Below are 25425 nucleotides of genomic sequence, written 5' to 3'. Positions count from 1 at the left end.
CAACAATGAAGAAACCGCGGTTTTTTATAGTAATCATATATACCACGTAATTGAATGAGTGACGAATGATAAAAGAGCACTGACCTCTGAGTTACATAGTAATGTCAATGGTTACGCAATTTGCTATCTATTAATAAATGTGTCTAATTTCAGACGTGATTTTGATATTATCTCATTGCTTCTTTTTTAAGATGGTGGCTTATTATTACCTTCACATCAATAGTGTTAGGAATACGAAAAAACTATAAAAAGTACTAAAAATTGTCTACAATCTCATTTTGATATCTTTCATATGATTATTTCACAGTATTGACAGTCCGCCTCAAGGCTGCGTGTGAGCAAAGTCTATGTCAGTTTACTCGGTGACAATTAATACGTTAATAGTGTATATGTGTACAAACAAAGACTGAAGACCAATGATAACAAAATAGCCAAATAGCTGTAGATATTAAATATAGTTATCAATGTATAGATCTATGCTTAAACTTGTAGAGTACGTACGCCAATGAACAGGACACATAGATACTTTTTTTTTTATATTCGCCGGGAGGGCAAATGACTCTACTCCACCTGATGGTTAGTGGTAGTAGAGTCCAAACGCGACGACGGCCAGTACAGACGGGAAAAACGTTCTGCACTAGCCGCCTTCGCCTTGCCGGCCCGCAAGATGCCTCTTCACGCCTCGTTTGAAGGAACCCGGGTTGTAAGAGGAGAGGAACACGTGAGCTGGTAAGGAATTCCATTTTTTGGAAGTGCGACAAAGAAAGGAGTTGCCAAATTTCTTTGTTCGCGATGGAATTGATGTCACGGTTAGGCGGTGACATCGAGAACCAGCTCGCGTGGACTTAAGAAGGAAGGGGGAAGCAGAAATTAGAGCGAATAATTCCTCAGAGCACTCGACATCACACTTAACATCACATTTCCTTTTTTATATATATTTCTGATATTAAAGTCCGGTAAAAAGTTAAATTATTATATAAGTTAACAATAGGGTAGATCCATAATGAGAACACCCGAATAGTTATTGAATTATTTTCATTGTAATGGCAATCAAAATAATTCATTACTTCCCAAGGTTGGTGGCGCATTGGCGATGTAAGCGATGGTTAACATTTCTTAAAATCCTAATGTCTATGGGCGTTGGTGACCAATATCCATCAGGTGGCCCATATGCTCTTCCGTACCGTTGTACCTATAGTATTAAAAAAACCACATGTATGTATATCGTGACGTTCTTGATATATAACGTTGATCTTAATAGCTCAAAGTTAATTTATGTATGTGTGTGTATGTCCTTGTGTTGTGTTGTATTTACTCTCACTTATCCTAAGCACAGGCAATGATACTGAATTAAGCTCAGTCATATCAGACTAGTCTCATTTGAAGAGTTTATTTTATTAATTAGGAAGCCAACGTTGCATAATAACAATAATATCCTGGGACATTTTTCACACACGGCCATCTGATCCCAAATTAAGCTTTTAAAGAGCTTGTACTATGGAAACCAGACAACTGATATACTAACTATACTATTTTTCTTTTGTAAATACATACTTGTATAGATAATTACACCCAGACTCAGGACTGGGTGGGAATCGAACACACAACCTTCGGCGTGAAAGGCATCATCCACGAACCATGCCAACCGGCTCGTATTAAGAAACACATTTTCTTATTGCTTATATAAAAATAGTGTTACGAAATATATACTAATTATAGGCTAACCATTCGAATAAAAATTTCTCTAATTGACGAATAAAAAAAAAAAAACTTTTATGCACATAAATAAAGAGCTATGTCTTAATAAATACCGTATTATAATTTCATTAAAATGAAATATGATACCTTTTTTATTAACTGTTATTTATTTATTTACATAAACCTTGTTAATTAATAAAATATGATAATATACAATTATTCATATATTCATATATGTTGGTGTATATATATTTTTTAATAAATTGTAACTTCATTATGAAGTATTTAAATATTATGTTTATTTATGTCATGGACCTTTCGTTCTTCTGTTTCATTTCCCTACATTGAGGTTGCCTGAAAGGGATATATAGATACGTATTTCTTGTATACTTGTATTTTTATTATTACGTTTGTTGGTGTACAATTAAAAGGATTAATTAACGTAACACATAAAACGTTTCAATATTTCATTCATCTCACCATCTTGAAAACATTTAGTTTTCAATCATCATCGATTCGATTCCAAATTTATTTTATCCGACGCGTAATTTTATAATGAACACCTTGTTATATTCTCGTTAAAATCAATTCACTCATTTCTTTTACTAAGTATTACGTGACGTGTTTTAAGCATTACTTACTTAAACAATTTATATTTTATACGCTAAAATTTGACCCAGTTTATAGAAAACGTGCTTCGTAAACGATTGCGGGTGTAATTATTGTTAAGTACAAGACAAGGACAGAAAAGAAACATCGGATATATTTTTGTTAACATAGAAAGTTGCATGCAAAATTGCAAAGCCAATGTTTATCTATATATACGTACATCTGAAATATACACTCCACTAGATGGTAGGGCTTTGTGCAAGCCCATCAGGTTAGGTACTAACTTAGGTTAAATTATGAGTGAGCTAGTGTAGCTACCGGCACAAGGGACATATCATCTTACATCCCAAGGTCGGTGTTGCATTGGTAATGTAAGGAATAGCTAATATTTCCCCAGCGCCAATGTCTAATACCATCATTTGGCCCATTTATCCGTCCGCCTAACTATCTTATACATAAGAATAAAAAATAAAGTAAGTAAAATAGTAACAGCCTGTGAATGTCCCACTGCTGAGCTAAGGCCTCCTCACCCTTTTTGAAGAGAAGGTATGGAGCTTATTCCACCACGCTGCTGCACGCTGCGGGTTGGTGGAATACACATGGCTCAGAATTTCAGTAAAATTAAGTATATGTAGGTTTCCTCACGATGTTTTCCTTCACCGTATAGCATGAGATGAATTATAATCACAAAATTAAGTACATGAAAATTCAGCGGTGCTTGCCCGCGCTTGAACCAACGATCATCGGTTAAGATTCACGCGTTCTTACCATTGGCCCATCTCCACTCTCTTTTCAGTTTCAAGTCATACATTAATAAGCGCTAATATATAACACAACAACCTTTTTCATGCTTTATTTATAATTTGGTGCTCTAGTTTGAAATGCTAAGCGAAAACTGGGGCCCAATTGTACTAACAAATTGTCGCAACTTTATCGCAATCGAATCAAAGCGTGATCGTTGCTTTTTTTCTGTTTTCCTATTCTTTAATTTAATTATCGTTGATATTGCCATAAAAGTTAACAATTAAGTTTGATTTTGACATAAGGCTATGTTAACATATTATCGGTTCGGTTCCGATTCGAATAAATATACATGATTCAAAGTTGGATCGGAACTGAATCGGGAACGTATCGTAATCGTTATAAATTAGTAGAATTCGGGCCCTGTATTTCTATTCGTTAAAAACAGTTACAATGTATACGGTGTTTACTTTGATAAGAATGTCTGTATGTCGAATAATTTCATCTGATGTATCAACGCGATAATGTGCGCTACATTACTATATAACTAAGAAACTAGTGAACCGATTTAGATTAAAGTACTTAAACCTTTTAATTACCTAAATTGAATGTGGAGTTAATTAGAAATAATGAAGATCCTCCTGGCCGATTTCGGCCACAGCAACCAATCTCAAGAGAGATTAGCCATTAGAGAGCTAACTGCGCAGGAGATATAAAATTGCATTAGTGTGTGCGTAAATACATATGCACTCTCTATTCCCTTACTACTTATAATCTGATAGGACCATTAAAAGTTCAGCCGCAGGACAGACAGCTTTTCCGTGCGTCTTGAGGCACGCGAGTGTACACACTTTCAACTCCAGACTCCGGGATGCTACTGAAATTTTTAGACAAAAAACCTAACAACCCTTTATTGGTCTAACCGGGGCCAGGACCCAGGACCTTAGAATCTGCAGCCTTATATTTAGCCACTAGACCAATAAGACATGAGAAATAAAAAATCCATAAAAAGCAAATATGAATATGATACTAGTTTTATCAACATTTGATGATTGATTATAGATTATTTTGCTTAAAATAAAACAAAAAGCGTCATTAATCTATAATGGATTTCATACCGAAGTAGATTTTTACATTTTTTTTTTCAATCAAGCAAATCGATGACGGTAAGTGGTCACTAGGGAGGCATTGTAGTCTTCATGGCAAACCGATCCTTGGGGAACAGGTACGACTGAAGGTTGGCATTTGAAATTAAATATATACGACCTTACTAAAACTACTCTTTCTTTCATCAGGAATTTGACGTTTGAAAGAACACGACAAAGCATTGTGTACTCGAATGTTTCATTTATTAATAAAAATAAACCATCATTATAAAATAATATTAATGTTATTACTTTTAATATGTAACATTTATTATCTGTATTCGTTTTTTAATAGGAACCACTATTACCTTCACCTGACCCACTTACCAATCTGTCTTGTTCAATATAATACAATAAAAAAAACTCCTTAAACGTTCTGACACTCTGTACTGATACGTATTTTAAGTAAACGAAACGAATAAATGAACTTCCAATAAACTATTAATTTTAATTTTTAAGATGATGCTGTTTATGTGTAATACACCAAATGGCTCGCGTGACGTAATCGTAGGACGTAAAAAAATTCACTCGGTTTTCATAATATTTGAACATGCGTAGGTTAGCTACGCCAAATCTACAAAAATCTAATTTATTTATTTGCCTCATTCATAACAATCTCAACCTTCAATATTCATTTAACTATAGTCATTTCTTAAATGAAATATTGCATGATTCTCGTATGCGATATAATGTTGAATTGATATTATTCTATATATTGTTTAACTATATTTAATGAAACTATAATTATAATTGTTTTTCTTTTGTTGTAACAGATCTGCCGCAATAGAGTGCGCGTGCGCGATGCGCGGGCGCGCGCCCAAGTGTCGACGCTTGGCGATCTTTTTGATCGCTCTCTGCGCAGGCGCGGCGCTCGCAACTGCGCTCGCATGGAACTCTATCTTCGAATCTGCATTTAATTCTGTAAGTTAATTACGATAACCTATATTTATTTTATGAAGCTATTATACTATTTTTGCGACTATCAATTAAATAGCCCGTTTATTCGGATGCAAATCTGCCACATGTGTATCCAACCCGAATTGGAGCATCGTGTTGGAATAAACTCGAAACCTTCTCCTTATGAAAGGAGAAGAGGCCTAAGCCCAACGGTGGGACATTTACAAACTGTTACTTTACTTAACTAAGTATAAGTCAAAATTACAAGTAATACAAGTAGGCCCAGTGCATCATCTTGTTATTTATATTTCATGTTATCAGAAATAAGTATCTTAGTATGATAATTAAGGCCTTTAAAATTCTCTTACTGTATTACTATGTCTCGTTGGTCTAGTGGCTAGATATAAGGCCACAAATCCGAGGTTTTGGATTTAAAGCTGTGCGTGTGTCTGGAAGTTGAAAGTGTGTACATTCCCAAACCTGGGAAAGCACGTAAAAGCCTTTGGTCCTGCGCGTGAAATATTTCCGTTCGTGTCAGATTGCCGTCCCATCGGATTATGAGAACGAGGGAACAGCTAGTCTTGGTAGATACCACCCACTCATTACATATTCTAGCACCAAACACCAATATTTAATTATTATTTAATTATTGTGTTCCAGTTTGAAGGATGAGTGAGGTGCTGTAAGCACAAGGGACTTAACGTCTTAGTTCCTAAGGGTTGTGGTGCATTGGTGACGTAAGAAATAGTTAATATTTTAATTGCGTCTAGGGTCGGTGGGGACCTCATATCATTAGGTGGCCCATTTGCTCGACCGATTACCAATTTTATATAAATATTATTTATAGGTATATAAATAATATTTATATAAAATGTCTTCGATTCAGTCCTGAATTTGTGGATTATTATTGTTGCCACTCCTACACAAGCCTTAGGTTTTATTGGAAAACCTTAAAAAATATAGGCGGATTAAATAAATTGCCAAGATCAGGGGATAATTTTCTAAATCCCTATGATATCATAAGGGTGTCAAAAAGAACGAATATTGAGTTTCAAGTTAATACTTAGCTTTTTTTTTTTTTTTTATAGAATAGGAAGGCGGACGAGCATATGGGCCACCTGATGGTAAGTGGTCACCAACGCTCTTAGACATTAGCATTGTAAGAAATGTCAACCATCGCTTACATATCCAATGCGCCACCAACCTTGGGAACTAAGATTTTATGTCCCTTGTGCCTGTAATTACACTGGCTCACTCACCCTTCAAACCGGAACACAACAATATCAAGTATTGCTGTTTTGCGGTAGAATATCTGATGAGTGGGTGGTACCTACCCAGACGAGCTTGCACAAAGCCCTACCACCAGTAAATTTAGCTTCTTTCCCTAAGGATCTATAGGTTTCAAATGGCAATCCGCTCCTGATTTTTCATTCAATTTAGAAAAAAATATAGCTGTATGTCTATATTTAGATTTGCCATACAACGTACAATAACAACATAAAAAATAAGGTAGTTACTACTATTTTCACAGATTTAATAATTGGATCGTGAAACGTACTCTTTAATTCGTTGCCGTTGGTTCAAAATAATTGGTAAATTTTTTAAGATTTATTAATTTGGATCAGTAAACATAAATCCATCTATTTATCACAAGGACCTATTATTATTCAATGGAAAAGATTATTATTCATATAAGACTTTATGACACACTAAACTACAAATTTAAAATAAAAAAATTCATTGTATTGCATTATATTGTACTCCAATATGTATGTATCGAACTCCAAAATGATCTAAATAGGTTAGGACAGTACTGCAAATCTAATGGTTTACAACTAAATTTGGCTAAATGTTGTATTATAACATTTTCAAGAAAAAAAATGCAACATTCTTTCAGTTATTCAATGTTTGGTGTTAAATTGCGAAGGGTAACTGAGGTACGGGATCTTGGTGTACACCTTGATAGCCAACTCGTGTTCGATAAGCATATTGAAAAAATTACTTTAAAATCTTACCAAATGTTGGGCTTCATCTCAAGGCAAGGTACTGACTTTAGGAACCCTAATACACACATTATACTTTATAATGCTTACGTTCGGTCACACTTGGAATATGCATCGACTGTATGGAATCCATGTTATGCTAAGTATATTCAAGCAATCGAAACAATTCAAAATAAATTTATTAAAAAATTAAAATATAAATTTGGTCACGATTTGCCTACTCTACTGTCCTTGAAAACTAGACGAGAACATAGAGACCAATTGTTTCTATTTAAAATTATTAACAGCCTTATAGATTCGCCTTATCTCCTAAATAAAATATTATTTAACTGTCCTCGCTTAAGTGCTCGGTACAAAGCCACTTTCGCAACTCCAAATCATCAAACAAATTATTACAAAAATAGTTTTATAGTAAGATCGTGTAGCAACTATAACGATAAATATAACCACATAGATTTGTTCAGCAGCGGTCTCGGTAAGTTTAACTCGATACTTAAAAATAATTAGATTAAGATTTGTTATTAACTTTTTTTTTTTTTTCCTTTTTCATATTTCACATGATATAGGTTTGGTTTATATACATTTTTTACACTTGTTAGTTTTTTTTTTTTTAATTACCATACATTTAATTTTACTGTTTTATCTATTTTATATATATGTTCACTTCCAGATTAATTATTTGTGGAAACTGTATTGGCATGTGTGTTATTTAAGGTTTTTATAAGTTTTATGTAATATAAAATATGCTGTTTGTTTCACTTACTTACAAATAAACAAATAAACAAATAAACAAATAAACAAATTGTGTATTGGGTAGGTTGATGTAAATATATTTATAAAAATAAAATTCATAATATATTATATTACACGCCTGCAATTCATTAAATTTGTTCCATTAAGATTACAAAACAACATATTTATTATGTTACATTAACATAGTTTGCTTCTCTATAATTGTACGGAATATAAAAATAAGTGATTACGAATAAAACATTTTATTTTATAATGACAGTATTAGCATAGATTAAATATTTTATATTAATTGATTCGTAAATGGAATAGCTTAGCATTTATACTTAACAGGATCGTAGCTTGATGGGTTCTGTATCAAAATTTGATGTGGGGCTCTTCTTCCTAACTGCAGCGAAGCCCTTTTTTTCTCGCTGGAAGAACAACGCGTTTACGTTTTTTCCCAGCGGTACCCTCTGCGTCTGTTCAGGGAATATCACGGGATCGCTTATGCCTGCTACCGTGACGCGCCGACGGCTGATCCGCCGAATCGGGCCTCCATTTCAAGTTGGGTTCCCGGATAAAGGACACCTAGCCCCGGCAGCCAAAGCGCGCACAGCGCCGACGCCTCCTCCCCGGTCTTCTTCGGTGGATCGAATCAGCATTTTGCTCACGCTGCCACTCCACGACCTCCCTCTGTGACATGATTCTCTCGCAGAAGGAGACCATTTCCACCCTTTCCGTTTAGGAGCGCCACGGGATCGTTTGCGCACGCTACCGCGATGCGGCGAAGCCATTAGGGCCAAAAAGAATTAATTAATTAATTAGCTTATTAGGAAGGTAAAATTTTTCACAAAAAAACATAAGTTCACCTTTTCTGTTAAATACCTTTGAACCTTTCAATTATTTTTTCCATTTGCAGTATTTCTAAAGTTTAAATTATTGTTGTCAGACATCGTGATAGATTAATATATTTGTTTTCTGATTTTTTTTTTATTATTTAGTTTTTTTGCTGTTTTTGATGTTGTTTTATTTCTATTACATTAAAGTATAAAATGACATCTTCATATAAAGATCAACAAATTTACGACACCTCCGGTGGCCTATAAGCAAACCCTCAGCCACGCGAATTTAGCGCCTTGACCGTCAACGAGTTAAACTCGCTATTAAGATAAAATCTGTTAATATAACAAAATATAAAACAATTATGGGGCTCAATATTACCAGTGTTAACATACCCGCTTTAGGCTCTTCTTACTAGTAACTTCAAATTTTCAAATATAGTATATAACATTTTGTATTTTTTTATTAAAAATATTTAGGTGTGCTTGTTAGATTATCTTATTTATATGTGTAAAATTATTGTCAGTACTTTTGTTTTTATTTTTTATTTTGCTCTCTCCGCTGTTTTTATAATATTTTTGTCTCACTATAGGTAAACCAATAACATAGTTTTAAGTTATAATAGGTATAATAATGTGTATTTATTAGTGTACATATTAAGCGATATATTTATAACACTATATATGCAAAAAAATATAAAGACTGTTTTGAATAATGTAAATACATCCTAATTTAATTATAAATACAGTAACAGTGACAGCCTGTTAATGTCTGTTGGGCTAAGTCCTCCTCTCCCTTTTGAGGTAAAGGTTTGGAGCTTATTCCATCACGCTGCTCCAATGCGGGTTGGTAGAATACATATGTAGCAGAATTTCAGTGAAATTAGACATATGCAGGTTTCCTCACGATGTTTTCCTTTACCATCAAGCACGAGACGAATTATAAACACAAATTAAGCACATGAAAATTCAGTGGTGCTTGCCCGGGTTTGAATCCACGATCATCGGTTAAGATTCTCGCATTCTAACCACTAGGCCATCTCAGCTATTATAAATAATTTTACTTAAAAATAAAATGAAGGAACGCGTTAAGTGATACGTGATTGCTTATAGTTTTATTTTATTATTTTTTATATGCTCGTCCGCCTTCCATTCTATATAAAAAAAGTTGAATAACTAGGGAAAAAATATTTAATTAAATATATGTTTTGATTTTCCTCAACAGAGTACGACAGTACTGTGTAGTTAAAATGTATTTTTAAAAAATAAACGTGCAATCAACAACTGAATCGAATGAAACTGCGTTATAAAGAAAATATTCCATATTCTGCCCCGATTTTTATTCATTTACAACAAATGCAAATAAATCCAAAAAAAACTTCTGTAAACTTGAAGGTAAAAAGTTAGTTTTTTACAATAGTTATGAGTATTTTTTTTTTGTTTTAGAATAAATAATTCTTACGCATTAACGCGTTAGTTCTTAAATGTAAAAATAACTGCCTTGGAATTCAAGGGGCTAACTAATAATGTTTTTTTTATGAAAAAGATAGCGGAATGTTAGATGGGCCACCTGATGCTAAATGCTCACCACCGCCCATAGACATTGGCGATATAAGAAATATTAACCAGTGCGTACACCGCTAATGCACCTACCTTGGTATGCCTACCTACCCTTCAAACCAGAATATAACAATACTAAAATTGCTGTTTGACGGTAGAATATCTGATGAGTGGGCAGTACCTACTCAGACAGGCTTTCACAAAGCTCTAATACCAAGTAATTTCAAATGGCTAGGATTCAATCGCCGGGTCGGGCCGCCAAATATTACTCTCATTGTCTTATAAAAACTCAAGAGAACTTCATATCATGAACATGAATGTAGATAATTGCACATCAATATAGTCCATTCATTGAATATTTCGCCAATTATCTCCATGTTAAACTCAATTACATCGACTGACCTCAGTCAATCGCGTATTTAAACCGTTTCAATTAATCCCCAATAACGACCAAGGTTGACATAAGCAGATGGCACGATTTTAATTATGAATTGAAATGAAACAAAGGCTGCATCTGTTTTCATCAGAATACTTCAATAAAGGAAAATATCTTCAACAGCATATATATCCTATTCAAGTCACAGGATTAAAGTCAAATAAATAGCTTTGCCGTAATTATATAAACACGATATAATTTGTCGAGATTAAAATAAGTGGAATTTATTAATTAAAAAATGTCTGTAGTGTACCTATGTTATAATGTCGATGATGATGAATATGTAAATTTGGTTTGTTTATTTTTCCTTCTACGGTTGGAATAAGCTACTTTATGTCGACAATAATATAATATATAATGATATACTGGTAATATTTTTTATTGGTGTAGTTTTCTTTTTAATTTTTAATAGGCGGACTATCAAATGCGCTACATGATGGTAAGTGGTCGTTATCGCCCATATAGCACATTGGCGCTTTATATAGCTTTAAGAAATAATAACCATTTCTACATCGCCAATACGCGACGAAAACCCTGGTAACTAAAAAGTTATATCTCTTATACATTGGCTTACTTGCCCTTAAAGCTGGAACATAACTAAAGAAAATAGTAATTAGCGCTGTTTATGGGGTAGAATAAGCGATAAGTGGTACCGATCTTCCCTTACAAAAAATCCTACCACCAATTAAATGTGTTTTAAAGTTTGTCCGTTCTGATAATCAAATACAGAAGCAGAAGGGTGCCATATCGAAAGAGTCCTTGGACGCACTATATAAAATTCGATTCTAAAAATTCAGAATCAAGGAACCCAAAATCAAGAATTCTATATACGAATTAATTATTTATAGATGTTTTATGTTGTTTTAGCAAATTAAATTATCGCCTCATTCACGAGCCTACAACGACTGGGTGGCGCCCACTGTGCCGCTGTCCTTCGACGTGTATCTCTTTAACTGGACCAACGCGGAACGGTTCCCAGAAGAAATACCAGATTTGGTACAATTGGGTAAGATTATATTTTTTTGATTTCGCTAATATAATCTTTATTTTTTGAGTAAGTGATCTAATAAAAATGTATGCTTAGGTTCCAAATAGGTACGAAATGATTGTGTAAAAACAATTGCACAATACGGAGCCTTTGTTTTTTTTTTTTTATATATGCCCCGGGATGGCAAATGACTCTACTCCACCTGATGGTAAGTGGTAGTAGAGTCCAAACGCAACGAAACAAACTTTGTGTGGGAATTATAAATTACTGGACATCTTGACGTCAGAATGACCGGCCATTTTAAATATTTAAACAAAGGTACTAAATAGGTACTATCTGCTGATAGTATTTTAAAACTGATCTGTCACTTTGCAGTAATATCTGTCAGTTTACAGTAATTCTGTTGCACGCTAAATAATAATCTATTTTAAAACCTGCATCACGTTTGAGGCACGCCGTAAATTCGATGAATGCGCGCTTTAATTAAAAAAAATTTTGACATTAAAAAATTAAAAAAAGGTTGACATTTTCAGAGGTCGTTGTTTTTCCTTTTTTATTATTATTTCATCAACAGAATAATTCACGGAGCGCGCGAGAAATTGACAATTAACTTTTTTCTATATTTTTATCTGTGTTTGTTACAAGTATTAAACATAAGCTTATTTTATTACTGTACGAACATTATCCCCAGGACCATACCGTTTCCGTGAACACCGACGTCACGTGAACGTGACATTTCACCCCCAGAATCACTCCGTGTCGTACCGGACTCAGCGGAGCTGGTACTTCGACGAGACCAGCAATGGCACCTTACAGGATAACATTACTATGCTCAACGTTATTGCAGCCGTAAGTATTACAACTGATAAATAAAAACAAAAATACTACCACATATTAAATATCTGTGTTATTGGCCTGGACAATGACATTAAAAGATGAAGCGTGTAACTCAGCAAATCTTCTAAATTAAATTGTGTTATGCGTTTCTGTTGAATTTTGTTTTATATGTTTTTTATCAGCCGTTGATCGCTGTTGAGATATCACAATTAATATTACAAATTATGCAAAAGTCAAAGCCGTTTCTCATGCATTTATACCTGTGCAATATTTCCTACTAAATCACTGGACGACGATGCGTTCATTAAATATGTATTAGCTAACGTTAAGCGGGTTAAAGTTTTTAATCCTCTTAGTTTGAAGCGCTAACAAGATTAAAAGTTAAATTTAGTTAACTCAAAGTTCAATTTAGTTAAAAAGTCCGGCAAAAAACCGATTTAGATATTGTACAAAATCAATATTATGGTTTCATGAATAAATGTCTAATCTACATTCATTTTTATAGTATTCTTCACTATTTAGAATTTAGTTCTATGTATTTCAATATTATGTAAGTACTTAATGGAGAAAAAAAAAGTTATTCTTATTTCTTTTAGCAAAAACGATATTAAATATTTGAAATCGATTTCATAATCGATACGAAATCTATGTAGTCGCTTAAAATATTTCACAACTTAAATGTTAATTTTAAGTCTTCATTGATAATTTTACAAATTATTTACGATAATTCACGATATTTTTTGGAGTCATTGCTTATATTTGTAATAATCAAACTTATTTTTGTTTTATTTGTTAAGTTGTTTAAGGTACAGGTATTATGCAGTTCAAGAACAGTAATCAGAGCGCGAACTATTTGCTTTAAATAAATAATACAGGTGTTATAATCAAAAAACAAAGATAACCAATAATAATCATTAGGAAATAAAATACAAACACGCAGAAAAGCACACTATTTAAATTACCAATTAAACGACCAGAATGAATTAGCATTCTTTAACAACCTTTATAAACATAATTGAAAACTATTATACTCGTATATTATAAGAAATGAATGCTATTCGAGTATGTAAATGAAACTAATGATTGGTATTATAAACAAAACCGCCTTTAATAAAATTTTACTCTAAATTTAAATCGGACTCAACGGGAAGTCAACCCCAAATAAAAAATAATATTCCAAATCGGTTAATAAATATCTGAGTTCTGAGGTAAAAAACATAAAAAAAACAACTGCATTTACAAAACAACAGGATAATAAAGGCAATATTATGTTGGTGCTAATTGTAAAACTGTATGTTTCAGTCAGCTATCTACCGATCTCGATATTGGGGCTTCCTAAGACAGAAGGGCTTGTCTATGGGATTGGCAATGTTTGGCCACGGTATGTCCATTTCAAGGCTTGCTGGAGAGCTTCTCTTTGACGGCTACGAAGATCCACTCCTGGATCTGGCGAAGAGTCTACCATCGAGTACCACTGGTGGAGCGCCACCTGTTGACAAATTTGGATTATTTTACGAGGTACTTTACTAAGCTTATAATAAGTGTTGTATAAATCAATAAGTATAAACAGTTTCTTACTCCCTCTGATTTGGATGCATATCAAATTGTACTTTTAGTATGTCTCTTTGAATGTCTAATTGTTATCTGTTGATCACGAGAGACTAAATTCTGTGTAGTAACATCTCACAAATTAATCCTGTTTCAATTAATATCTACAAATAGGGTTAATAATTTTTATTCTACACTTAGTCAACATTATTTTTGGGAGTCAGGTATGTGATGAGGTGTCTATGACCAGCAGTTAACATACCCGGACTGATGATAACGTTAAATATGAACATTTTATTTTAATTTAACTAATATTGAACAATTCAAATAAAACAATGTCTAAATCTGAAAAAGATAAAGATTGGAGATCTTTTCTGATCTTTTAATCAGAGTGAGAGGAAAAAAACCTGTATGTTCTCTCAATGTGAGTACACAAAGATGCAAAATCGTTTCATGAGAAAACACTTGACCAATTGTCCGGTACAATTTACACTGACGCAAATAAGTGCTCGCTTATTAATGTAATATTAGACGATAATTGGTCATGGTTTACTCACAAATATCGTTGAGATAATAAATTTAAAATAAAAGCAGTTTATTCGAAGCTGTTGAGTTGTTCATGAATTTTTGCCGTTTCCTCGTCGAAAGATATTGATTTGATGCTGATATTTTTTAAATTATTTTCCAAAAAAATTGGACCATGCACTCATACAAATACGCCGATATAATTATTTATTATTTTGTACTTATGGAGCTTTAATAAATCTATAAAAGATTATTTGTTAAAATAAATTAAATAAAAAAGACTAAAAGTGTTGACTATTTAGTCAAATAAGAAACCTGCTATGATCAGCGTTTTGTAAACTGTTATTTAATATAAGTTATAATTTTATAATCACCAGTAATGTTATGCAGTGTGACCAAATATAAGTATCATACTCAGATACAGATGAGTCTAAAATGTCACGAATGAGAATTTTATGTTTAAAATACAGAATAATTATTGAATTTTTTTTCTTAAAATAAAAATTGTTCATTTATTTTTCAGAGAAATAACTCAATGGATACAGAAGGTCTTGTGGAGGTGACGACGGGGGAGGTGAGCGGGACTTTGCCAGGACAAATACTCAGATGGAACAACTATGAAAGTTTACCCTTCTATACTGGAGACTGCGCTAAGGTAAAACTAAGAACCTTTGAATGCGCAATCTTAGTAATAATATAATAATAATAATATAACATTTTATTTATACACATATTGATTGACCACAGCAATGTTATTCTGTATGAGTCATTTAATTACTCATACGTGAAATGTTGACAACTGACTTATAGTGATATACTATTTTGAGGCGTGTACTCTTGAAATATTGTAATTATTATGGTCAATGTCGCATATCACTTTTTGATATATCACGACTGTTTTATGCGGTCGAGTTTCGACTTTGATCAAACAGAATAGCCCTAGATATTCCATATTATTCCACAAAACGTTCGAAAATTTTCAAATTGCTCAGGAACGTTTGCTAAAAATTACTAATGAAACTTTTTAGATGTATATCGTCTCCACACAATTTCAAATAAAAAAATTAAATGCAAATATTGTAGAAAAATATATGTGTATAATATGCATAATTCCGCTGAGATTCTTTCGACGGTTTCTCTATGGTCTGATGTATTTCTTTACACGTTGGTAATGTGTTGATACGTTGGTAATCGAAAAAAGTTTTTGATTATGTTTCGATTTTAGTAATTTAAATGCTATGTATAGATATCCGCTGAGTGCGTTGAACTTTCTTACAAGGCCAGTATATGTTGAAGTCAAAAACGGTACTTGAGATATAGCTTATTTTTATCAGATGCGGGCCCTGTTTAATTAAGAACATTCATTGATAAACTCGTTTATTGCAATTTAAAAAATTGTATAGAACGGGATATAATTATTCGTAAAATTGTATATGATTATTGAAGGAAGAGTGACGTCAGATATCGCTCCAATATTATATTGAAATTTATTGGGTAAATATTGTTTACTTTATGCTATTTATGTGAACTATGTGGACAATGACCTTGTAGACGTCGGTCTAGTGGCTAGCTCAGATCTCGTGGTCCTAGTTTCGAACCACGTGTCGGCCATTGAAAGGTTATTATATTTCCGTGCCATGGCTCTCCAAGGTACAGAAATTTAACTAAAATCCTTTCGGTAGTATAGCTAAATTGTTCAACCGGATTTGTTTTAAAATATTAAAGAGTAAACTTAACACACATATGTAACGATTAGTAAAATTACTCGAAATTACTGAGCGGATTAAACCAACTTATATTAGTTTCACTTGCTGATAATTAATAACTGCAATTTATTTTCATAATTATTTAACTAGATTCAAACAACTACGTCTACGTGGTTCAACTGCAAATGGAACAAAGATTTCTTTTCATTTGGAATAAGAGGCAAATATTTGCAACGCCGACACACTGGCCCACAGATGTAGTGTCCCACACTCGTTTATTACATTTCTTTATATAAAACTCTTAACACGTCCAAAATGATTTTACTTCCAGATAACAGGAAGCGCGGGAGAGTTTATGCCACATAATCTTACTGAAGAAGGATCGCTCACGATGTTTGTACCGGATTTGTGCCGAACAGTCAACTTGGAGTATGAAAAAAGCGGCTATCTTGACGGCCTTCCCTATCATAAGTACACTATGACTGATATCAGCTTTGACAATTGTAAGTATTTATGAAAGTAAAAAACAAACTAACTAATCTCCGACATTGGAGTGCTTCTTTATTTACTTTTTTGAAGTAGCATTATAAACGCCTCGTGCCATTTACAGATTTTCATACAATACTTTCGTAATCTTCGTCAGTGTTTATTGTAAAGGAATATTTCGGCTTACAAAATAAACCGTATCTCAAGAAAAATACGTTATAAAATATATTACATAACATATGTCCGTCCTGGAACTGCAAATTCAATGATATGAATCGGGTTGGTAGTTTTTTTGTGAATCCGAAAGGGACATACAAAAAAATCTTTTATAATATTAGTTCAATGATCCGTAACAGCCTGTGAATGTCCCACTGCTGGGCAAAAGGCCTCCTCTCCTTTTTTTTTAAGGAGAAGGTTTGTAGCTTATTCCAGGTTCAATGATAGCATATAATGATAGATAATGAAAAATAGTGCAAATTTTGTTTAGCTTAAATTATAAATCTCTTTTCTTTATATCAAGGCGACACAAATACTCCGTCCTGCCGATACCAGCTACCTTAATTATCCCGGCTACACGCTTGAAGAATCCTTCAAAGCGAAAGCCGGAGTATGCTTGTTCGTCAGGACGGATGTTTACTGTCACCGACTGCGCTGCTTGGAGGACCCCTCCTTCTCCATGTTGGTGGTACGTGTGGACCTGGTTCGTCAGAGCCGAGTCTACGTGTGCCTCTACAGATCCCACAATGGTGACTTGGAGACAAGCCGATTATTTGACCATCTTAGTCGGGTGGCAGATGCTGCGCAAGAGCAATTTCCTAACGCGGAATTGGTGTTTTTGGGGGATTTTAATGCTCACCACGAATCCTGGTTGAAATCCCTCAAAACTGACCATGCTGGAAGGACTGCTCATGCTTTTGCTCTCACACATGACTTGACCCAACTGGTTGATCAGCCCACCAGGATCCCAGACATTGATGGGCAAGCACCTTCTCTACTGGACCTTCTGCTGACTTCTCACCCGGTGGAATATCAGGTTGTGGTTCAGGCTCCTCTTGGCTCTTCGGATCACAGCCTTATTTCTACCAGAGTGCCACAGGACAAGCTGCCGCCACTAGCGGTATGCAAACGTCGCGTTTGGCACTATAAGTCGGCGGATTGGGACGGTATGCGCGATTACTATGCGTCGGTCGCTTGGAAGGAACGTTGCTTCAGTGGGAATGACTCGACAGCTAGTGCCACTGCTGTTGCTGGCGAGATCATGCTGGGAATGGAATACTACATTCCTAGCTCAGATCTCGTCAGTAGGAATACGCGTAACCGTTGGTTCACTCGTGAATGTGCCGATACTGTATCATCTAAGCAGGCGGTATATCGCAAGTGGATCAACGGCTGCATTAGCGGGGCATCTAACATTGACTCACTGAAAGCAAACTATAATAAAAATTCCAAGTCCTGTAGAAAGGCATACACGAGAGCAGATGCACAGCGCATTGTACAGATTGGTCATGACCTTGTTTCGCATCCTAGGGGCTCCCGTAGCTTCTGGCGTCTGACCAAGTCTGTGCAAAACAATTTCTGCCAACCTTCGCTGCCACCGCTCAGAAATCCGGACGGATCGCTAGCTCACAGTCCGCAAGAGCAAGCTGATCTCCTGGCTAAACTCTTTGCTGACAATTCCGTCATCGATGATTGTAGTGCACTGCCACCTACAATACCTGCATATGGCCATACGATGCCTGACATTAAAATCAGGCAACGTGATGTGCGTGCGGAGCTGCAATCACTTGATGTACGGAAAGCTAGCGGTCCCGATGGAATACCAGCCATAGTGCTGAAGAAGTGCGCAGCGGAGCTGTCTCCTGTGTTAACGCGCCTGTTCCAACTTTCTCTCTCTTCGGGAAGTGTGCCGGAGGCTTGGAGAAGAGCTAATGTGCAAGCGGTTCCCAAAAAAGGGGATCGGTCTGACCCGGCAAATTATCGGCCAATAGCTATCACCTCAGTACTTTGTAAGGTGATGGAACGGATTTTAAACAACCAACTGATCCATTACCTAGAAGATCACTCTTTAATTAATGATCGTCAATACGGGTTTCGATCAAAACGGTCCACAGGTGATCTTCTAGCGTACGTAACGCACCTCTGGGGTGAAGCTATCGACAAGCATGGAGAATCGTTGGTTGTCAGCCGCGATATCTCCAAGGCTTTCGACAGGGTCTGGCACAGAAGTTTTCTCTCCAAGCTGCCGGCATATGGTCTGCCTGCTCAGCTATGCACCTGGATTGCCAGCTTCCTACACAAGCGTAGCCTTCGTGTTTTAGTTGATGGTTGCGCTTCACAATTCTATGTAGTGAATGCTGGGGTCCCCCAGGGATCTGTGCTATCTCCCACACCCTTTCTTTTGCATATCAATGATATGCTCTCTCTTGGGAACATACATTGCTATGCAGACGATAGTACAGTGCATGGTGGATACCACGGACGCGCAGTGGCTGGGCGAGCGGAAATTGAGGAGAGGCGGAAGGATCTTGTCATTGAACTCGATAGGACGTTAGAGCTCATCGCCAAATGGGGCTCTGATAATCTTGTTGAGTTTAATGCCAAGAAAACACAGGTATGCGCTCTCACGGCGAAAAAGTCAACATTTTCCCCTCTTCCCTCCCTGTGTGGTACTCCGCTGGTGATGCAAAGCAAAATCGCCATGCTGGGGATTGACGTTCGCTGCGACCTTAGTCCAAGGGATTACATCGAGGCTGTTATAAAAACAGCTTCACGGAAACTCGGAGTTCTGAACAAGGTGCGGCGCTTTTTCACGCCACAACAACTGTGCCTGCTGTACAAAACACAGGTACGGTCTTGCGTGGAATATTGCTCGCACCTTTGGGATGGCTCCGCTAAGTACCTACTTGAGGGCTTGGACCGGTTGCAGCGACGTGCCGTACGCATTATTGGCGACGTAAAGGTCACAAACACCCTTGAACCTTTACAATTGCGTCGTGAGATAGCAGCACTGAGCGCTTTCTATCGACTGTATCACGGCGAGTGCTCTGAGGAATTATTCTCTCTAATTCCTGCTTCCCCCTTCCTTCTTAAGTCCACGCGAGCTGGTTCTCGATGTCACCGCCTAACTGTGACATCAATTCCATCGCGAACAAAGAAATTTGGCAACTCCTTTCTTTGTCGCACTTCCAAAAAATGGAATTCCTTACCAGCTCACGTGTTCCCCTCCTCTTACAACCCGGGTTCCTTCAAACGAGGCGTGAAGAGGCATCTTGCGGGCCGGCAAGGCGAAGGCGGCTAGTGCAGAACGTTTTTCCCGTCTGTACTGGCCGTCGTCGCGTTTGGACTCTACTACCACTTACCATCAGGTGGAGTAGAGTCATTTGCCCTACCTAAAAAAAAAAAAAAAAAATTATAATATATGGGAAAAAAAATGTATGTTTCTTTGTTTGTATCGTATGTAGAACAATAAAACTGTACTGTGTGTATGCATTCGTTTGAATTGTGTTTTTTATTGGCAAAAAATGAACTAGTAAATATAATATAAGATAACAAACAACATACGAATTCTCATCTTTGTTAATATATTTTCAGCAACAAGAACGCCAGTTAATTCGTGTTTTTGTAATGGTGATTGTGGGTGGGGCGGTCTGATGAACGTCTCCGCGTGTCGTTACGGCAGTCCATCCTTCCTGTCTCTCCCACATTTTCTGCACGGCGACCCGGAGCTGAGGGAGAAAGTGAGAGGAATGAATCCCGATCCAGAACTACATTCTTTCTATTTCGCTATTGAGCCTGTAAGTTACGATACCGACACTACAAAAATTTTAAATTGCATAATCCATTTTTTTTTTAAATAAATTGTTGTAACAGTAACAGTAACAGCCTTTTAATGTCCTGCTGGGCTAAGGCCTCCTCTCCCTTTTGAGAAGAAGGTTAGGAGCTTATTCCATCACGCTGCTCTAATACGGGTTGGTAGAATACACATGTGGCATGTCAATGAAATTAGACACATGCAGGTTTCCTCACGATGTTTTCCTTCACCGTCAAGCACGGAATGAATTATAAACACAAATTAAGCTCATGAAAATTCAGTGGTACTTGCCCGGGCTTGAACCCACGATCATCGGATAAGATTCACGCGTTCTAATCATTAGGCCATCACAGCTTTGTTTTCACAATTTACTATAATATTGAAAGTAAAAATGATATAAATATTTTTTCGTTTCAGAGACTCGGGGTGCCGTTGGACGTCGCTGGGAGATTTCAATACAATGTGTTCATTGAACCTTGCCCTAATATAGCGTAAGTAATATCATGCCGTCTATACCTAAAGATTGTAATTAACATTTTGTAGTTACTTCATAATTATCTAGTACTTTGTTAGCTGGGCACGGTGTCATCCGCGATAAATGTCACCACGCCGTGGGTCGTAACTCGTAGTGTAATATTATATAAACTATACCTTTTTTTATCTGCGCTTCAAAATTGAACTGGTATATACTACTATTACCGCTTTGATTGAGAAAGAAAATGAAACAGAAAATCCTTAAAAGTTAAATTTATTACTTTCTATACTCGAAGAAACATAAAGAAACACATATATATATATATATATACGCTATAATAACAATGCAAACGCATGATCATTGTTACTAATCAAGCATTTGCGGTGCGAGTTTTTGATTATCAATTACAAGAATTCGCCTCGTTCATGTCATTCAATTTTTTTCCTTCCTCTTTTCAGTCTCTACGAAAATGTTCCCAAAATGATGTTTCCAATATTTTGGGTCGAGCAACATGTGCGAGTGAGCAGCGAGGTGACGGCCGAGCTGCGCACGGTGCGCGCCGTGCTGGACTGGGGCGGCACGGTGTGCGCGTGCGCCGCGCTGCTGTTCGCCAGCCTCGTGGTGCTCGCCACGTGCTGCACCAAGAAGTCTCAGTACACCAAACCAGAGGAGATCATCTCGGAAAAGCCTAAAGATGAAGCTGAAATAAAATTAACCTCAATCTAACTGACAATTTCTATAAAAAAGTCTAAAACAAATTTGCTTTTCATCAGTGCCAGCTGTAGCCGTTTAGCAGAGTAGAGCATCACTTTTGGCAGCTTTTTCCCATCCATATCAGTGCCATAGTCACATAGACTTGACCTTTAAACCACGCGTGTCTAACTCATCTCCTTATCACTATATCTAGTAATAAGCTTGTAAGACCATGGACATTGGAATTCCCACAGTTCCACACACATGTACAACATACGATGCGAATTAATTCTCATCGCAGCAGCTAATCGATTTTGTGTCATGACTATCTGTCGCGGCTTTTGGACTACTTCCATTAGTAAAGTTAATCTATTGAATGGTTACCTTCATTAGGAACATGACAAATTAAACGACAATATAGTTATAGAATTTAGATATTTTATATTATTGAAACTTTATGCAATGCTTTGTTATTGTTGGCAATGAAGCTTTATTTAATTGTACATAATTAACTGATACCACATCTCGACAATATACGACAAGTAATATTCTTGTCGTGTATTGTCGATAAGTACATATTATGTAATCGAAAACCGTTTCAATGAAGATGCATTCCAAAATGGACTCCTATGAATAATATGCATGAGTGACATCAACGATAATTATAAGTAGAAAAAAATAAAATAGGTAACTATATAAATAATATAACAATATAAGGTATTTAAATCTCTTAATTTTCGTCCGTGACTAAAGGGATGTAACGTTAATGTTGGAGAGTAATACGTATGAAAATATATATCATTTTTTGATTGACTTAAGTGCTTTGTGCAAGTCTGGGTACATCCTATACTTCAATTATTCTATATAACTATATAACTAAACACTTATGGTTTTTATTTCTGTGTTCTAGCTTAAAGAGTGATTGAACTGGTTGTTCCAAACACAAGGGATATAAGATCTTAAATCCCACTATTGGCCAAAATATCAGGATTGGGAGTGTTTCCTACAGTGGAAATGTCTTTGGTGCCCACCATGTAAATATTTCTAACATATGGCCTAAATATTTGCGTTAAATTATATAAAGATAGACACCTTCAAGTTAATAATTGCATTTTTTTAAATTTACTATTTGCTATGAAAATTGTGTCAGGCACTGTTTTTTTTTTATTAAATAGGATTACCTATTATATATATATATACTTAAAATAGGCCGGACGAGCATATGGGCTACCTGATGGTAAGTGGTCACCAACGCCCATAGACATTGCTATTGTAAGAAACTTTAACCATCGCTTACATCGGCAATGCGCCACCAACCTTGGGAGATGTTCGAGTTAAAGAAACTTTGTTTGTTATTTGTTTGTTATGACCTTTGTGCCTGTAATTCCACTGGCTAACTCACCCTTCCAACCGGAACACAATAATAACAATTACTGCTGTTTTGCGGTAGAATATCTGATGAGTGAGTGGTACCTACCCAGAAGAGCTTGCACAAAGCCCTACCACCAGTTAAGTTGAATACTCTTATATTCTGTAGTATTAAGAAACTTATTTGTTATGTGAGTGAAAAATATGTTGAATTTAACAAGTATTGATGAATTTTAAACTTGATTTCAAGATTGATATTATTTTGTAAGTTTGGTATTTAAGCAGAATGTGATTGAGTCAATTCAATGATTACAAAATTTGTTGACGATTAAACTAAAAATTGTAATGTTTCACTAAATTAGTTAGTATTAGGTTAAACAGTTTTTTCTAAGTGGATTGGTTAGACTTATGTTATATATTTATAAGAATTAAGTGTATCATTTGAAATTCTCTATTGTTTGTTTGTAAAAAAAACATTAATTTTAAGTAACGTGAGATTTAGATATTAATTATATATCAAATAAATATATAAAGTAATTATATATAAAATAAATATTAATGTATTTATTTATAAGTTCGTAGCAGTGTGGTGGTTGTTATAAGTGATAGGGTTGCCATTTTCAAAATAATTTCAATATGGTTCCTTATTACAGGTTAATTTATAAGATAAAAATTACACGTAACACAAAATAAATTATGTTGCTACGGATTATATTATAAATTGTTCTATGTTTTGTGCGAGCGCCTAATAGATCTATAACAGCAAAACAACAACGTTGTTTATTTGAATAACACATACAGTATAAAATCTATGTATTTTTGTAAGATGTTTTATCTTTGATAAAAAGGTAATTTTATGATGAAACAGTGATATTATTAATATTAAAATATTTGTAAGCTTTCTATTTTAGTTTCTTTAATATTTCACTACTATTTTACCTTTCACACATTTTTGGCCACAGCAGCCATTCACGAGATTTTACGCAGGTAATACGGTGTGCAGGTTTAGTCCTTCACTCTTATAGTTCCGGAACGATATAACTTGGAGAAAGGATCCAAGGCTTGTAGGTGCTCTAGGCTCGGTATTACGAGCACAATTTGACAGAAACAAAGTACATATTGGTCCGACCCAGCGTTCGAAGTCATTTATGATTCCCAGTCATAAGCAGGTTTATATCGGTGGTACTAACCACTCACAATTTATTTTGGCAAATATTTTTTTTCTATCACTGTGTTCCATTTTGATCAGTGAGCCAGTGAACAAACACCTGGGACATAACATGTTATATTATCTGGATAGATACAATGACGGTGGGGGACGGTGTGTACTTCTAGCTGTCTGTAGGCTATTGCCACTTACCACCAGATGGCTCAGTCTTATTGCCTGTTATGTACTAATAATAAAACCAATAACACCGATACCACCAGCGTTAATTAGCGTATTGTTTTGTACATTTTTTTTAAATATTTGAAATTAATCAAATTAATCATTGCTTTTATCTGGTCATGATATCAGACAGCTTTATAAGATCTTAATGGCGTATAGTAATTTTAGAATACGGCATGGAGAACTAACCCATCTGAAAACGATCACTTAAAGGCTATGCATACAAAGTACTATAGTTAATGACCCTGTATTAATTTCCGGTCACTACAAAGCAGAGATTGAGGAGGAGATGCAGTCATTTGAATTCAGTGACGCAGTTAGACGCTATAGGTATTATTCGCGTTATGTATAACAAGTCCCCTCGTCTCGTAAGAACTCCTTCCGTCGTGATCACGTTTCTATCGAGTGCTGCCATCCGTAGTCTAGTATCAAAGGTCAAGAGTGCTAAGGTTGCGTGACAGAGTGATGTCATAATTTAAGATTTTTGAATACGCTTGGAAGAGGACCAGACTAGACCTGAGATTTGATTCCTCTTAAGGATCACCAAATCAATAGACGATGAATTAACAAAGGTTTTTAATTAATGTTTAACAATTTTACCCGCTACATAGTGTGCGAATACATAGAAGTGTATTAGTACATATGCCTTCTGTTAGGTCTGACAGGGTAGAACAGCATATCAAAAAACCAACTCTAGGAGAAATGTGACCAATTATACTCCTCATATTTTTATCGCAAATTATCTTATTTATTATTATAACATCATGCTTAGGCTAAAATTTTATTAAGCAATTTTATTATCTATGTACTGGCTTGTGTAATTTTTTAAAAAAGTAGGAATATGTAATTTAATTTTTGCTAATTATTTTACACTCATTCTATGTTATGTTAGTATTGTTATTGGTTTGTTGTTATCTAAACTTTCACTAGGTATTTCCCTA

At 35.3% G+C, this 25425-nt stretch overlaps 1 protein-coding gene across 1 annotated transcript in view; it reads left to right on the top strand.

Annotated features, from left to right (window-relative positions):
* Nucleotides 1–24000, top strand: part of LOC126771464 (protein peste-like) — a 65755-nt gene extending 41755 nt beyond the window's left edge. Inside the window, exons 2-10 of the mRNA XM_050491359.1 lie at nucleotides 4967–5114; nucleotides 11528–11666; nucleotides 12340–12497; nucleotides 13788–14003; nucleotides 15082–15213; nucleotides 16596–16767; nucleotides 20342–20544; nucleotides 20979–21052; nucleotides 21495–24000. Coding sequence (XP_050347316.1) covers nucleotides 4995–5114; nucleotides 11528–11666; nucleotides 12340–12497; nucleotides 13788–14003; nucleotides 15082–15213; nucleotides 16596–16767; nucleotides 20342–20544; nucleotides 20979–21052; nucleotides 21495–21762 — 1482 coding nt within the window. The 5' untranslated portion in view covers nucleotides 4967–4994 and the 3' untranslated portion in view covers nucleotides 21763–24000. The remainder of the gene's footprint in view (nucleotides 1–4966; nucleotides 5115–11527; nucleotides 11667–12339; nucleotides 12498–13787; nucleotides 14004–15081; nucleotides 15214–16595; nucleotides 16768–20341; nucleotides 20545–20978; nucleotides 21053–21494) is intronic.
* Nucleotides 24001–25425: the final 1425 nt, after the last annotated feature.

This window comes from Nymphalis io, chromosome 10, assembly GCF_905147045.1.
Source record: "Nymphalis io chromosome 10, ilAglIoxx1.1, whole genome shotgun sequence".
Classification (NCBI taxonomy): Eukaryota; Metazoa; Arthropoda; class Insecta; order Lepidoptera; family Nymphalidae; genus Nymphalis; species Nymphalis io.
The sequence above is the reverse complement of the archived record's forward strand: the minus strand, read 5'-3'. Positions and strand labels throughout refer to the sequence as shown.